The sequence below is a fragment of the Bos javanicus genome, chromosome 7, assembly GCF_032452875.1.
Source record: "Bos javanicus breed banteng chromosome 7, ARS-OSU_banteng_1.0, whole genome shotgun sequence".
Classification (NCBI taxonomy): domain Eukaryota; kingdom Metazoa; phylum Chordata; class Mammalia; order Artiodactyla; family Bovidae; genus Bos; species Bos javanicus.
Genome location: NC_083874.1, coordinates 4,724,137 through 4,739,810, shown reverse-complemented (window position 1 = coordinate 4,739,810; position 15,674 = coordinate 4,724,137). Strand labels below are relative to the sequence as shown.

The following is a 15,674-nucleotide window of genomic DNA, read 5'->3' as shown; positions in this document are numbered from 1 at the left end:
CTCCCTGACTCGAGCGCTGAAGGACTCAGCGGGGCCAGGATGGGGTGGGGAACTGTGCTTCCTCCCCCGGACCTTTGAGGGAGCTGCAAAGGGCCTGGGGCTGTGCTCACCCATAGCGGGAGAGTGTGTGGGGTGCTCAGGGGAGGGGGGCACCCAAGTGCCCAGAACAGACTTAAGCTCCTCAGCTATCAGGGGAGGAGCTACTCTGAGGACCAGAGACCAACCCAGGGAGGCCCGCCCGCGCACCCTGCCTCCTCTAGGACCGCAGCGCTACTGACCTGATCCCACCCCGCCCTAACACCACAAGGGGATGGAGGCTCACCTTTTTGATTTTTCGATATTCCTGAAGGATCTGCCCACGAGTAGTCTAGATGAAAAACAAAAGAAAAAGTCAACAATACATTATCTGCAGGATACCCCAACGGAGTGACCCCTTCTCCTTAGTCACGGTGGCCTGCCAGGTCACTGCATGCTTGGGGACAATGGCTGCGGCTGTGGCATGGCGCCTGAGGGTGTACAGAGCAGGGGCTGGGCCAGAGGGGACGACTCGGGGACACGCAGGAGGCTACACAGCGGCCAGGGAGAGGCAGGGGCAGCTGGGAGGCGCCTTCCCTTGCACCCAGCTGGCTGGTGCCCAGGTCGAGGCCAAGCACAGAGGCCCCCTGACCACCTGCGGGGGTTGCAAGGAGACAGGAGGATGGGGGAGTCCAGCGGGTGCTTGCCTGTCCTAGACCCTCAGAACCCCCACTGTGCCTCCAATCACAAGCCGTCTCCTCGGGAAATCAACCTGACCTCCACCAGGGAGACAGAGCCCAGCACCACAGTTCATCAGGGCTGGCCCTGTCATCAGGTAACAAGCTCCAAAAGGGGTCTCAAGGGGGAGGCTGGTATCCCAAGGCCCCCTGCAGGGACCAAGCCCCCTGTGGTGAGGTCCCACTCGGGATGGCCGGGGAAACGCAAGTGCCCCAGGTGGGGGAAGGGGTTGGGGCCCCCGGGACCCTCCATCCCCTCCCCCTCCCACGGAGGCTGTGACAGCTCTGACGGGCTGTGCGGTGTGGCCAGGGCCCGCCCCTCCTGCTGGGAGGCAGCGCTGAGAGTTCTCTGGTGACACAACAGTGGGCTGCAGAGAAGCCCCAGGTGCTTGGGGGTCGGGGGGGACGCACGCACCCCAGCCCCTGGTTTCCTGGCTGTCTCCACTGCTGAGGCCACCCCCGGCCCCACGGTCACCTCCCACCTACAGCGCTGGTCTTGCCCAGCCTCATGGTTGAGGCGGCAGAGCTCCCTAAACAGGCCTGACTCACTCGGAGTGGGCAGCGCCCCCGCCCAGAACAGGAGGGGACGCGTCTGAGGACGCAGGAGCCAGGCAGGGCACTACCTCGTACTCCTCAGAGCCCTGCGAGAGCTGCCGGAGCTGGGCATCGAGCTGCGTGAAGCGCCGCGTGACCCGCTCGATGCGGGCGTGCAGGCCTCGGTACTCGCTGTACTCAGCGTTGAAGTCATTTTTGTAGCTCTGGCGCTGCTCCGAGGAGGAGATGGTGGCGTATTTTCTGGGGAGATGGGAAAGAAGGGCCAGAGGGGCTTAGGGGGCTGCAGCAGAGAGCCTGGAAGTGTCCACAGCCAAGTGGCCAGCCCCAACCAGGAAGCAGCCCTAACTCCGAGCAGACTGGCCGTCAGGAATACACACACAGCCACGGAGTCAAGTCAGCACACGCGTGTGCACACAGACAGGAATACACACACACAGCCACGGGGTCCGTGCTGCCTCTGCTAACCTGCAGGGGTGGGGGTGGGGAGCAGCCGGCAAGAGAAGTACTCACAGCAAGTAGTCGGGCGTCTCCGAGGTCGACGTGGGGACACTTGAGCTGCTGCAGGTCCCGTTTAAACCTAAAAGAGAAAGCGTGCCTCCTGAGTCCGTACCTTGTGTGTCTGTGATGAGATCTACAGAAGGTTGATGCCCTACTGTCGGAAGGCCTCAGGGGGGAAGCCACGCAGAGGGAGCCAGGGTGGGCAGAGGAGGCGTGAGTTAGGGCGAGCACCATCTGGCCACTGTGGGGGGCTGCCTGGAGCTGGAAGTGCCCCCTGCGCAGTGGGAGAGGTGGTGAGCCAGCACGGTGTGCATCCCCAGAGCACAGCCATGCAGACACAGCATCGTGGGCGCAGTCTTCAGCAAGCACCCAAAAGTATGGGTTCACTGCAGGGTTAAAGCCTGGGAAGCTTGTCCAGAGCCTTTGCTGACCCCATGTAAAAGCCATGAAGATGAAAACCGGTGACCCCTGGCCAGTTGAGTCCCAGGGGCATACCATTCTCGGGCCCTACAGGACAAAGCCGGATGGCTGCCAGGGTTTTCCCCCTCCTCTCCCTGTGGATGGAGCTGCAGGCCCTGCAGGCTCTGGTCTCTGGCCTGACCACCCCCACCCCGCCACCCCACCCATCCTCCCATTCTTCCCACCAGACCCAGGACTGTGAGATCAGAGGGTCAGCCCTGGGACTGTGACCCGAGACTGTCCTGAGACAGTGCCCGAGGCCTGCCCGGCTACAGTCTGCTCCTTTTCCCCGGGGACTTCTTCCAGATGACCTCTGTAATCCCGAGACACAACCGATGTTATCACTCTGAAGCATTTGCTGAGCACCCATTTTGGTGCCTCTCTTGGCAGAAAACAGCCCTCCAGGGGATCAGTGGTTTGACGAGCCCCCATGCGGTTTTATACTCCATCCAGTGCAAGGGGAGATTCCCACCAATGGATGGAGCCCACCCACACCCCCATCTGGGTGTTGTCTCTGAAAAGGCTGTGGCCTCCCTGGGATGCAGCCCAATAGGCACACACACGCAGATTTAGTCTACACCCCACCTTCCACAGCCCAGGCACGTCAGGCATCCCGGGGTGCTTCACCTTGAGCCTGAGAATCAGAAGGACCTGGCAGGACACCACTGGGGTCCTGCCCGTGGCAACCAACCCTCTGTGGGCCCCACCCCTGCCCGCACTCGGCCACCCCTGGACCAGCCCAGCTGCTTCCCACTTGTGTGCCCCCTCCCAGGGCAGTGGGTGCAGGGACATGTCTGTAGGGTCACCCTGCAGGACCCAGGTCTGGGTGCCAATGAGAGAGGGTGACCCAGTTCCCACATAGGGGTCAGTAGGCCTGAGTTCGGCCTGGATGAACCGAAGCACCCCCCTGCCCAGCACGTGGCCTGGCCAGGAAGGTACCCTTGGGCCACAGGTGGGGTCCACAGTCTGAGCAAAAGCTGGGGGCAGGCACGAGGGTGGGTCTAGGACCCAGGAGTGGCCCCGCAGCACAGGGGGAGGGAGGTGGCGGAGGGGGGCCTTGGAGGGGTGGGGGGGGGCGGTGGGGGCACAGATGGGCTGGGCTGAGGAGTCTGCCCGACTGGAGGAAGCTGCCACACCCATCAGGGTCACAGGGCAGGGCTGGGACCACGGGCCAGACGAGGGGGACAGCAGCAGGCAGAAGGGTGGGCCACCTCACGGGACACAAGGGTGAGGGCACTTCTGCGCTTGGGTGCCGGCCTGGAACCCTGGCCAGCGAGGCAGGGGAAACTTCAGAGAACAATGCTGCTGCTAAAGGCGGGCGGGGAGCTCTAGCCTGCACAGACGCCCACCCAGGAAGGAGCCACAGCAGGAGGCTGTGTATGGTGGGGCTCAGGAGGCAAGGCAGGCCCCCACCCACCAGTTATCACTATCAGCTGAGCTGCCAGAGAGGCCAGTCTAGGGGGCTCGCTCGGTGCCATCCCAACTTCTGGTGCGCACTTGTCCTTCCCCTCCCCCTTGGGGCCCTTCTCCTGGCTTTCCTGATCCCAGACCTCCTTCTCACCCTGGCCTGGGGCCAAGCTGCCTGTGGCTGACACACACTGGGCAGGAGCCAGCGCCTTCTGAGCCCTGCATGCGGGGCCGGTCTGGGCAGCATCTTCCTGGCCTGGTCTGCTGCCTGGCCCCACGGTCCTACTTCCCCAGACCCTGCCAGAGCACATGGAACCTCACTTCTGCTGTCTGGGCTCCCTGAGCCCAGCTGCTCAGGTCTGTGTCCCTGGGTGGGACCTGGGTCAGACGGCCTGTGCTTAGAGAGCCAGGCTCCCTTCCCCTCCGGGAAGCCTAGCATGCGGCAAGGCCCAGGGGCCCCAGAAGACTGACGGAGCTGCAAGGTCTGTCTTCATCAGACCGACCCTGGACCCGGTCTCCAGCTGCAGAGTGAGGAGCGGGCATGGCCTTTCTGGAGGACAGCTGAGGCACATTCAAAAGCCTGAAGGAGCAGGGGCTCCACCTCTGGTCCAGGAATGCCCCCTGCTGGGGATCCTCCTGAGGGAACAATCTGAAAGCCACACCAGATGAAATGGCCCCCAGGGCCGCGCCTCTGTTGCTGTGACATGCTGATTAGGTTAAATTACGTGAGAGGAAAATCACAATGGAGTCAGTACTGCTCAGAGAGCTCTCTAAAAATGGCATCAAGAAGCCATTAAGGAAGTATGACCTGTGCACGGCTCAGCCTGCGTGGCATCTGACCTTGTGACCCCCGTCTGCCAGAACTCGTGCCAGCTGATGGACTTATCAGACCCCCACCCCCAAACCACGCGACACCGTCAACTTACTGGGCCCCCAACCTAAAACAAATGTTTTCTGACTCGTCTGACTTGCGTCAGAGTTAAACCGTTCTCACCAGAAACCTTTAACAAACTAAAGGCTTTCAGTCTTCATAAACCCAACTCTTGCTCTTCCTGAGAACTCTCATGGTCACCTGAACCTATGTCTCTCGAATGGTAATTCTCAAGACCCTACAGAAACCATTTCCCTATGTGCAGCCTCCAGAGTTATTCTGGGGTTGCCAGTAGCCACAAGGGGTGCTCAGCTCAGATGTCCGGGGCTCTAACTGGGAGTGGGGAGGCTCTGGGGGTAAGGACGCCGCCCCTACAAGCCCCAGGTCCTCGAAGGTCTCCCTGGTCAGCATAGAGTCCCGACAACCTCACACCCCTCATCCCGCTGAGGGTCTCCCGAGTGCCAGCTTCCCTACAGGCGAGGCCTTGCTCTGGCTCTTATCAACTGCTGTTCGGTAGACGAGTCTCCCACCTCCTCCTGGACCTGCCTCTCAGACCCTCTCTCTGCAGGCTCAAAGGTTTGCTCTGCAGGTCACAGCAGGAACACAGTGATCCAGGGACCCCCTCCCCACCAAGTCCTGCCCCCCGCAGCCATCCCTGAGCCCCAGACCCTTGCTGTGTGCTGTGTCTGGGGTCTCCCTGCAGCCAGAACCGGGCCCTGGAATTGTTCCTCTCCCTGTGAAATATCCCCTCCTGTGAGCCTCAGCTCCATCAGGCTCCGTGCCCCTGGCCCTCAGGGCTGGCCTGGCACACACCTGACTGTAGGAGCCTTCAAGAACAACACCTCCAGGGCAGTCATGTGAGCCAGTGCGAAGACGCAGAGGGCCTTAATGTGCAGGGTGGGCCCAAGTGGGGACTCAGGAGGCAGCCCTCTCGGCGTCCTGTGGAGTGAGGGTGCGCAGGCACAGGGCCAGTGCTCAGGCCCCCACTGACCCCCCTTCTGCAGAGCCCTCTGCCCTCAACCTCCTGACACCTACCCGGGGCGACAGGTGGGGCAACTGGAGGGGCTGGGGGGCCCGGCGTCTGGCTAAGTGGCCGGTCCCGGGGCCTGTCCTCGGCTGCCCTCTCCTTGTCTTTGTGCTTCTTGGATTTCTTCTTGGATTTGCCGTGCAAGGAGCCGCCGTGGGGCCTGCTGGGCTGGGCACAGTCTGTCAGCAGGGGCATGCTGAGGCGCTCAGTAGGGGCTGGGGCGGCCACTTCCCCACGCTCACAGTCCCGGCCGCTGTGGCCCAGGTCGTTGCTGACGTCGGCCAAGGGGTCGTGGGCCCGCGGCGGCTCCAGTCGCAGGGGCAGGTGGGTGTCCGTACCAGCCAGAGGGCCCGGGGTGGGCAGCAGGCCCTCGCGGCCGAGGGTCGTGCTCAACTTCCCGTTGACTGTGGGCTGAGCTCTCTGGGTGAAGTGCGATATCCTGGGTTTCTTGTTGGCCAGAGGGTCAATGAAATCAGGAGGCTGCGGCCGTTTCTGTGACGGAGAGGAGAGAATTTCAGGAGTGAGCCTGTGCCTGGAGTCACTCTGTGCCCCAGGGAGAGGCTGTGCAGCAACAGGCCAAACTTGAGCTGACCAGGAGCCCCACCGCAGGCCCTGAGGGGACCAGCGCCCACAGGCAGGGCCACTCCGGCCACAAGGGGGCGCGCGAACACCACAGCAGGCCCGAGAGGCCCAGAGCTCCGGGGCCTGCCTGCCCAGGGACCCGGTGGGGCCGCGGGCCAGCAGGGCAGAGAAAGGGCGGCTGGGCCATTAGGGGACCCGCTTCAGCCCATAAGGGCCACCCCTGGGAACTGATCTAAAACAATACTGTGCTCAGCATCCCCCCTTGATGACAGTAAGAGCAACGGAGCCCAGTCTGAGTGACACAGGGCAGGCCCCACAGGCCAGGACCGTTCTCCCCAAGGGCCCTTGAATCCCCGTGGTAACCCTGTCACATGGTGCAGGCCTCATCCCCATTCACAAAGGAGAAGACTGAGGTCCGGAAGGCAAGGCCAGAGTAGAGGAACGGAGCCAGGATCAGACCAGTCGGCCCGGGCCCAGGGTGCGGCAGTGTGGGCCAGAGTGAAATGAGGCCCTGCCCGCCACGCCACAGCCACGGGGGTGCCCTGGGAGGCTTCAGGACCTAGGCCGCATGCCTCCAGGGGCAGGCAGAGCGGGGAGGAGAGCGGCTGGCCAAGCAGGGGATGGAGACATGGGACTCATTGGTCAGAGCATGCGGGGGGAAGAGACAGCTGTCACCAAACAGCTCCGACAACGGTGAGGGACCCCACTGCTGAAGATCAAGCCCCCAACAGCAAGGCCCTCCCTGCCTACTAACACGGCAGAGCCTGCTGGGGACACACTGAGTTTTAAAGCAGCCCTGGGAATCAGAGGCTCCAGTGGCCAGAGTGGCCAGCGGCCCGCGCGCCCTCAGCCACACTACCCCGAAAGGCAACCCAAGGAACCTATCCAGGTTCCAGGCCTGGGACCCCCAGCACCCAGTCAGCTGCTTACGCCTTCGAGAAAACTCGCCAGCCCTGAGTGATAGGCCCAACAGGCTCCCCGAGAAGCAAGGTCAGGCCCACCGCCTCTGCTGAAGCCCGCCCACCCTCCCCGCCAGCCGCTCCTACCTGAGGGGGCGAGGCTGAGCTCCCGTGCTCGCCCGGAGGACTGCTGGCAGCAAGGTCCCCAGGGAGGCCACCTGTGCTCTGTGGCTGGCACAGTTTCCTGCAGAGGAGAAGCAAGGCAGGTTGGAGGGTCCTGAAACAATGCCCTCCCTGCGAGGCGCACCCAGGCCCAACCACCTCTGCACTGATACTTTGCACCCAGCGTCTGGGGGAGGGCCTGGCTCCCCGCTGAAGCAGGGCAGTGCTGGGTGTGATGGGCACGCCCGGTAGGCAGAGAGCAGTCGTGCACACCCAGCCCTGGGTGCATCCGCAGCAGCCCCGTAGCCACGGCCTCAGCCTCACCGCCAGAAGGCCGGCCACACTGGATGCTCTGTGCCCAGCGAAGGGCCAGGTGACCAGATGCTCATCTCAACCTTCATGACCATGGAGACCAAGGACTCCTGGTGCAAAACTGACCAGACACTCAGGGTCCATGCTGTGTCCCCACAGGAGCTACAGACATTGGGTGTTGGCCCTTTTTTAAAAAACATTTGGCCCTTACTTTTATAAACAACTGTCATCCCAATAACAACACTCACTGCAGAAACAGAATGCAAAAGAGGGCTGAGATGCCCTGCTCTGAGGTGGGAGGACCCCCCCAGATTCAGCTCCCATCTTCCTGGGAGCCAGGCCCCAGGACCTCCAGGGATGGCAGGAGCAGCCAGCAGACCACTGGAATCAGCTCAACAGCGCAGCCAGGGACGAGAGAAGAATCGCCCCGACGCCTGACAGAAAAACGGAGGCCCTGAGAGTCATCTTGGCTGGGTGGGGTTGGCCCCTTGAACTCCTAGAGGCTGAGAGTCTCAGGGGAGCCCAGGCACCCAGCTGGCCCCCCAAGCCCTGCAGGAAGCTGAGCTGAGGTCTGGGGCCACGTCCGCTGCTCCAACCAGTGGCCAGCAGAGCACCTCCCCGGCCTCAGCTGCACTCCAGACTCCGGCGGCTGCCCTCCCCACAGCGGCCTGAAATGCAAGGAGAGACGAAAGGAAGGTTCTGAGAGTGGGTGGGGCAAGTCTACTGTCCAGCACTGTGGAAGCATCTAGAACTTTCAGTCAAAGACAGAGAATCAGGTGTTCACATCCATTCTCTCTCAAGTCCCCACTAAAAAAGCATAAAAGATAAGGGGAAAAAAAAGACAGCAATGCTACTTAACGTGGGAAGCAGAAGCACAAGTGGTGACTGTCCTGGAGGAGCCAAGGAAACTGAGTCCTGGCTGCAGAGCCCGCAGGCCACAGTGTGCGCCTCGGAGACCTCAGTGGAGGGGCCCTCCAGGCTGCCCCCCAGCAGCCCTGCTCTGGGACCTGGCCTGCTGGGGCCAGCTGCAAAGGGAACCCCCAGCATGTTTGGGAGTAAAGGAGCCCAGGTCTTCCCCAGGGGGCCAGGAGGCTGCTCGGGCCACACAGGATGGACAGAAGCATGGCCTCCAGAGGAAAGGAAACAGAGGGGCCTGTGGAGGGACCCAGAGATGCCTCAGGGCTACCAGGGAGGCTGGACTGCCAACAGCAAAGTTCTGCGGAGGCGGCACCCTGGCTTCCAGGCAACAACTGTCAGGCCCTGAAGCAGACAAGACTATGCATTTGACAGGACAGAGAGCAACCAAGCCCCTGTGCCACTACTACTGAGCCCGCATGCCACAACTACCGAAGCCTGAGCCCCACAACAGGAGAGGCCACCGCAGCGAGAACCCTGAGAGCCGCACCTGGAGAGCAGCCCCCCCGCCGCAACTGGAGAAGAGCCCGCACAGCAACGAAGACCCAGCACAGCCACAAATAAATTAACTTTTAAAAAGAAAGGAAAGAGAGACTAAGAGGATGGAAATGTTAAATCCACCAGAAACACACCGGCCTTAACAGCCTCAGAAAGACAAAGATCTGAAATACACAGCTCTCCAAAGAAAATATACAAATAGCCGATAACTGCACGAATAGATGCTCAACATCATTCACTGCTCATCCAGGGAAACTCAAATCGATACCACTATAAAATACCACTTCACACTGGCTAGAATTAAAAAAAAGAAAAAGAAAATATAACAAGTGTTGGTGAGGCTGTGGAAAAAATGGAATTGGGCACTGCTGGTGGGAACGTGAAATGGGGCAGTCACTGAGAAAGAGAGTCTGGCAGTTCTTTAGAAAGTTAAACACAGGATTACCACATGGCCCAGCAATTACACTCCTCAGGACTCATTTGAGAGAACTGAAAATCTGTGTCAGTTATATTTGTGTCCTCGTACACAAATGTTCATGGCATCACTGTACACAATCCTGAAAAGGCGGAAACAGTTCACATGTCCACTGGCAGAAAAATGAATAAGCAAAAACTCAGACACAATAGACTATAGAAAAGAACCAAGAACCTGGCCGTAGAAAAGAATGAAGCTCTGCCACACGCTATGATGTGGAGAAACCTTGAAAACCTAACACTGAGTGGAAGGACCCAGACACAAAAGGCCACACGGCACGCAACTCCACTGATACGCAGTGTCCAGAACAGGCGGATCCAAGAGGCCGGGGCTGCCAGCGGCTGCCAGGCGCTGGGGAGGCGGGGTGGGAGCGACTGCTAAGGCAGCTTGTTGGGTTTTCTGGGGGGGTGAGTGGTTTGGAACTAGATGGAGGTGGTGGTTGCACCTTGGGAACTAGAAATGATGGCAAAAAGAGAGACAGATGGGAGAAGCTGAAGAAATCTCCCCAAAGTAGAAGAAATAAAAAGAAACAACCAGGAGGACAACGGTGAATGGTGTAGAGGCAGGGCCCGTGGGGGCAGACTGAGGAAGCCCGCGGGAGGACGAAGAGGGAGAGGCAAGCGTGCAGACTGCCGGCTCCAGCTACCCTCCACGCTATCGGGTGACCACGGGGACATGCACAGGCCAGGGAGGGAACTGACGAGGCGTCTGTGGCCAGACCTTCAGTGTGGAGGGAAAACGCCTTCCAATCTAAAGGCTAGATGTGGCCAATTGCCAGCTTGTGTGCTGGCCACCCAGGTGTGGAGCTGTGGCAGAGGGCCGTCCCAAAGCCTTCTCCTCGGAGAGACGCTCCAAGAACTGGGTCCCTTCAGCATCAGGGCAGAATCCCAGACCCGGAAACAGGAGGACCTGCGAGGGAGGGAGGCAGCTCCTGTGGAAGCCCTGGTCCCCTGAAAGTGATGAAAGGCCATGAGACAAAGACAGGGAGCTTGTGGCTGGACGTGAAGGACACAGAAGGCTGAGCACTTGGCAAGCAGGCTACCAACTACAGGGAAAGTGCACTGCCTGTGAGACGGACGGAGGCTCGGGCTGTCTAGGCTATGCCCTGGGGGAGGGGAGGCCAGGACAGGGCAGGTCGGGGCACTGATTTCAAGGCCACACGGGGTCCAGGCCTCATCCTGCACTGGGACATCCAGACTCTGCCCGGGCCGGGCCAGGCCTGAGCCGCACACATGGGGACTGACAGCACAGAGGAAGCATCCGAGCAAACAGCTGAGGGCTTCCCCGGTGGGCCAGCGGTTAAGAACCCACCTGCCAAGGCAGGGGACACAGGTCTGCTCCCTGCTCCGGGAAGATTTCACATGCTGAGGGGCAATTAAGTCCATGTGCCACAACCACTGAGCCCGTGCTCCAGAGCCCGAGTGCTGCGCCCGGTGAGGTGCGCGCCCCCGGGTCAGTACTCTGCAACGAGAAGCCCGAGTGCCTGTCTGCAGAGCAAAGACACGGGGGCCCAGGCAGACCCTGGAAGCACAAGCGTGCTCAACTCAGGTCCAAGTTCAGAACAAGCTGTAGGATAAGGACGGCTGCAGCCCCTGGGGTAACACGAGCCCCCACACCCAGCCTGTAACAAGAGGAACACCCTAAGACCTCATTTCTCCTTCTTGCCATGAGACCCACGGCATGAAGACCGGTTGTAATGAGGGCCTTCTTCAGGGAGGGAGCAACCTAAACATGGAAAAAAAAAAGCTGTGCAGAGCAGCGCTGGGTTGTGGGTATCAGTGATATTGACCCTGACCTCTGCCCATCAATCAGGTCAAGCTCCCAAGAGCAGCAGATGCTGCCAGCTTCTGGAGAGGCATCAGGCCAGGCCACCCCCCAGCTGGCCCACGCAGCCCGAGAACAGAGCACCAGACGGCCCAGGGCAAACATGAGAGAGGAAAGGAGAGCTTGGCGTGGCCCTGAGCGCCGGGAGTCAAGAGCCTGAGGAACCTCCCTCCTGATACCCCTCAGTATTCAGCCCGGTTTCCTAGGGACCGCACCCACCCATGGGCAGACTGCCCACAGGCTGCTGGCTCCCGGCCATGCCCCTCCTGGACAGCTCTGGGAGGCCAAGGGCTGGGGGCCTGAGATCAGCCGGCAGTGAGAGGCTCTGAAGGAAGGAAGGGTGGGAGCAGCCTCAAGGCGCCCCACCCCCACATGCCCCTTGGAACCTCAAAGCACTCAGGTGGGTGTAAATTACTATTTCAACACTACCGCCACACGTGCACGCATGCTCCATTACTTCAGTCAAGTCCAACTCTTTGCAGCTCCACGCCCTACAGCCTGCCACTAGAGTCCATGAGCATCTCCAAGCAAGGATACTGGACTGGGTGGCCATGCGCTCCTCCAGGGGATCTTCCCAACCCAGGGGCTGAACCTGCGTCTCCTGCATTGCAGGCAGATTCTTTACTGCTGATGCAAACACCTGCAGGAGGTGACAGTGTCTGAGACATGCTTGGTGGGCAGCAGACGCCGCCCAGAGAGGGGAGGGGGAGCGTCTTCTGCCAAAACCATCCCCTCAGCCTCCCTGAGCACCTAGAGACGTCTAGAGAGCCACAGCAGTGACCCCGGAACAGCAGGTGAGCACCCCACAGGGCCAAGGAGGGACTCATGGTTCACCTAGAGTGGCCCCAACTTGGCTCTGATCTCCAGATGCAGTTACTGGTTTAAACAACTTAAAAAAAAAAAAAAAAAAAAACCTTCATAAATTGCTCCAAGTCCCTGAGAAACCACTTAAGGACTAATTAGCATCTCAGGCTGCTCTGAAGGGCGCTTCATAGCTGGGGCTCCCAGGCATCAATTGAGAAGGAAATCATTAACTGCTTGCCTTAGACAGGGGCCGACTTAACCACTTCTCCCCAGAGCCACCTTGGCTACTCCTGACTTCGGGTCCCCATTAACCCAAGAGGGGATCCTTTTAATTAATGCTGCTTAATAGTGTCTGTGGGGAGGTTTGTTTTGCTTTGTTCCTTTCTGCTTCCAGTCCTTGAGACTTCCTTTTTAAGAAAGGCGGCTGCAGCAGTAGCCTGTGGGGACACGCAGATTTCAGAAGGAGCTTGATAGGATGGGCAGCAGGGGCAGCAGGGACGGCTGCTTTGGGGCCTTCTGTCCTGAAGTTCTCATGTTCAACGCAGAGACTCATGCCCTCCACCCCACTCAGCAAGGCTCGCCTTTTTCCTACAGGAGGCCACGGTGGGCTACCCAGGCAGTCTCTAGAGACCCCCTCCATCCTGCCTGCAGGCCCTGTGGGCTTTGGCGCCACGGGAAGCCCCCCCAGCCTCCTGGAGATGAGACGTGCCCCAGGCCCAGGGGATGGGGACCCACTGACGGACGGGGCGGCAGTGTTACCGGACGAGCATCCGCTTCAGCAGCTGCTGGTCTCCCTCCGAGTAGCCGGGCCAGTCCTTCTGCACATCCTTGTACACACAGTCCTTCAGCGTGCACGTGCCGTCCTTGGCATTTACGTTGGCCACCTGCAAGACAGAGCCAGAGATGATCACGAAAGCATTTTGGGGGGTGGTGCAGGGAGAGGCGGAGACAGACATTAAAAGGGAAAGAGGACAGCACACTTCTGCCCAAGCCAACACTTGGCCCCCCAACTCCTTTGCAGGCCGGGACGGCGGCCCTTGGGGTGCCGAAGGGTCAGAGCAGCAGGCCCAGATGCTGCTGGAGGCCAGGCTGGCTCCACAAGGGGGTGCTGCCATCTACACTCCCAAGACTCCATCAGCAGCCCATCCCCCTGCTATGGACTGAACCATGTTTGTCCTCTACAAATGCACATTAAGTCTTACCTCCTGCTAACCTAAGGCGACGGTATTAGGAGGTGAGGCCTTTGGGAGGTGCTGAGGTCATGAGGGTGAAGCCCCCATGGGAGTGTCTTTTTGGGGGAGGGGCTGTGCTGGCTCTTTGTTGCTCTGAGTTTTCTCCCGATGTGACAGGCTGGGGGCCACTCTCCAGCTGCAGTGTGCGGGCTTCTCACCGTGGTGGCTTCTGTTGCAGAGCACAAACTCGAGGGCTCTTGGGCTTCAGCAGTCGTGGTGCATGGGCTCAGCAGGTGCGGCTTCCAGGGGCTGGAGCACAGGCTCAACAGCAGCGGCACAGGGGCCTAGCTGCTCTGCAGCATGTGGGATCTTCCTGGATCAGGGATTGAACCCTTGTCTTCTGGACTGGCAGGCAGAGTCTTTACCACTGATCCACCAGAGAAGCCCAAATGTCTTATTTATAAAAGAGAATCCAGAGTTTCCTTACCCCTCTCCCCTGGATGACCATGAGAAGGCAGAACGCAGGCCCTCACCAGACACCCAATCTCCCGGTGCCCTGACCTTGGGCCTCCCAGTCTCCAAAGCTGTGTGACGGGTCTGTGGTGTCTAATCCACCCAGGCCATGGTGTTCTATGACAGCAGCCTATGGACTAAGATACACGCTCTCAAACTCACAGCTCCTGTGGCAGAGTTAGCTGATCTGGGGGAGCTGGGGGAGGGGTGCCTTCAGGGCCCAAGCTGAGCCCACCTTCCCTGCAACCAGCCAACCCTGCTGCTTCCGGTTAACACAAGCTGAGTTCGTCTTCAAGACTGTGCAAAGATGCATTTAGAACATTTGCCTTAATGTGCTTGATGGAATTCAGGCCCCTGACCCGCAGAGGGCACTTTCCCAAGCATCTCGTCAGGCACCATGATCTCCAGAACGCGCGTGTGGAGCTGGGTGATTGGCACGGCAGCTGCTGTTTTTCACTACAACTGAGACTATGAATTTATTCTCCACGTCACGGCAGTCTCCACAAGGAGCATTTTTAGTGGTTGAGTAACACTCCACCAGAGGCTGCACTGTGACCCACTCACCCTCTCCTTTGCTGGACGTGGACTTTGTTTCCAGCTTCTCTGGAATAAACACATGTCACTTGTGCAGGTTTTTCCACGCTGGTGATGGTTTTCTTCGGCTGGCTTCCCAGAAGTGGGATTAGTGGGTCAAAGACTGAACATTTTTATGGCTTCTGAGACGCTTCGCTAAAATGCTCTCCAGAAGAGCCACCCACCCATCCACACTCCCACCAGGAAGGTGGAAGGCCTCAAATCTTCTCTCCGGATGTTTTCACAAAAGTGAAAGAGGAGGTGTCTTTGCACAGTGCTGCTCGTCAGAGTCACTGGGTGAGGGGCGGGAGGGCTGGGAAATGAGCATCCTTTGTGAGGTGCAGCCCCCTATACCTATCCTCACGCTGGTGGGGTCCCAGTGCCCCTCCCACAATTGCTGCGGAGAACAAGTCTGGTAGCAAACACAGAAGCTCAAGGCAGATGGGACAGGAAATCAGAGGATAGGAGAAATCAGAGCGGGCACCCAGGATGCTCTAGCACTCTAGTGCAAGACACTGCCTGGGCCGCCTTGGGGAGCTGCCAAACCCAAGTTGGCTGGGGAAGCTGGCACCCAGCATGATGCCTCTCTAGCCCCAGGAGAGGACCAGGAGCGGTGAGAACACCTTGGCGGTTAAAAGTGAAGCAGGTGCCCCGGGCAGACCCAGGTCAGCACCGCCAGCCCCCTCTCTCTCCAGAGCACTAAGCCTGGCGCCACCGGTGTCTAGGGGTCACTCAGTGGGTAAATCTCAGGTGCCATCAGGTGCTGGGTTGGCCAAGGTTCACATTCTGCATGTGCTGCTTTTTTACCCTGGGCCGGAAGAGAACAAGATTGGACAGCAGGAGCAAGGGCATTTTTCAGAATGCTACCCCAGGGGCTAAGGACCTGGCTGGATGGTGATTCGCGCTCCAGGCACCGGCCAGGGCAGGCGTGGCTGTCACCCCTGCCCTGTCTCGGCTCACGGCTGATGACCCTGCCCAGCTCCCTTAGCCCTGCCTCAGTCACCCTATGCTGCAAGAGGCAGCTCTGGGTGGCCCCGAGCCCAGGGAAAGGGCCTCCCGTATGCTTCCCCCAATTTCCCAAGGGTGAGCCAACACATGTGACTTTCCAAAGAAATGAGCACCCTGGGCAATGTTCTTGGTTCCAGAGCTTTCTGGATGCTCTAGCAAGCCCCAAGAAAACTGGACTACAGAGTAACGTATCTGTCTTCTCCAGGCCCCAAGCCGACTCCCAAACTTGCCGGGAGAAACACTGCCACTCAGTCAGTGCCAGCACAACCTCCACGTGGGGGGTGGACGCTCAGGAGGCCAAGTTTGCACAAAGGCTGCCAGTGAGTACACGGAGGAGCCCCTGACAGGAACAAAGGCTCCGGGGAGCA

General features: G+C 59.7%; 1 protein-coding gene across 2 annotated transcripts in view; it reads right to left on the bottom strand.

The window, feature by feature from the left end:
• Nucleotides 1-15,674, bottom strand: part of ELL (elongation factor for RNA polymerase II) — a 79,298-nt gene that overhangs the window by 2,541 nt on the left and 61,083 nt on the right. For both annotated transcript variants that reach the window (XM_061421530.1, XM_061421531.1), the window contains exons 6-11: nt 12,800-12,924; nt 7,198-7,294; nt 5,578-6,061; nt 1,818-1,884; nt 1,376-1,547; nt 323-367 (exon numbers count right to left, since the gene is read on the bottom strand). In XM_061421530.1, the coding sequence (XP_061277514.1) occupies nt 323-367; nt 1,376-1,547; nt 1,818-1,884; nt 5,578-6,061; nt 7,198-7,294; nt 12,800-12,924 (990 nt within the window). The remainder of the gene's footprint in view (nt 1-322; nt 368-1,375; nt 1,548-1,817; nt 1,885-5,577; nt 6,062-7,197; nt 7,295-12,799; nt 12,925-15,674) is intronic.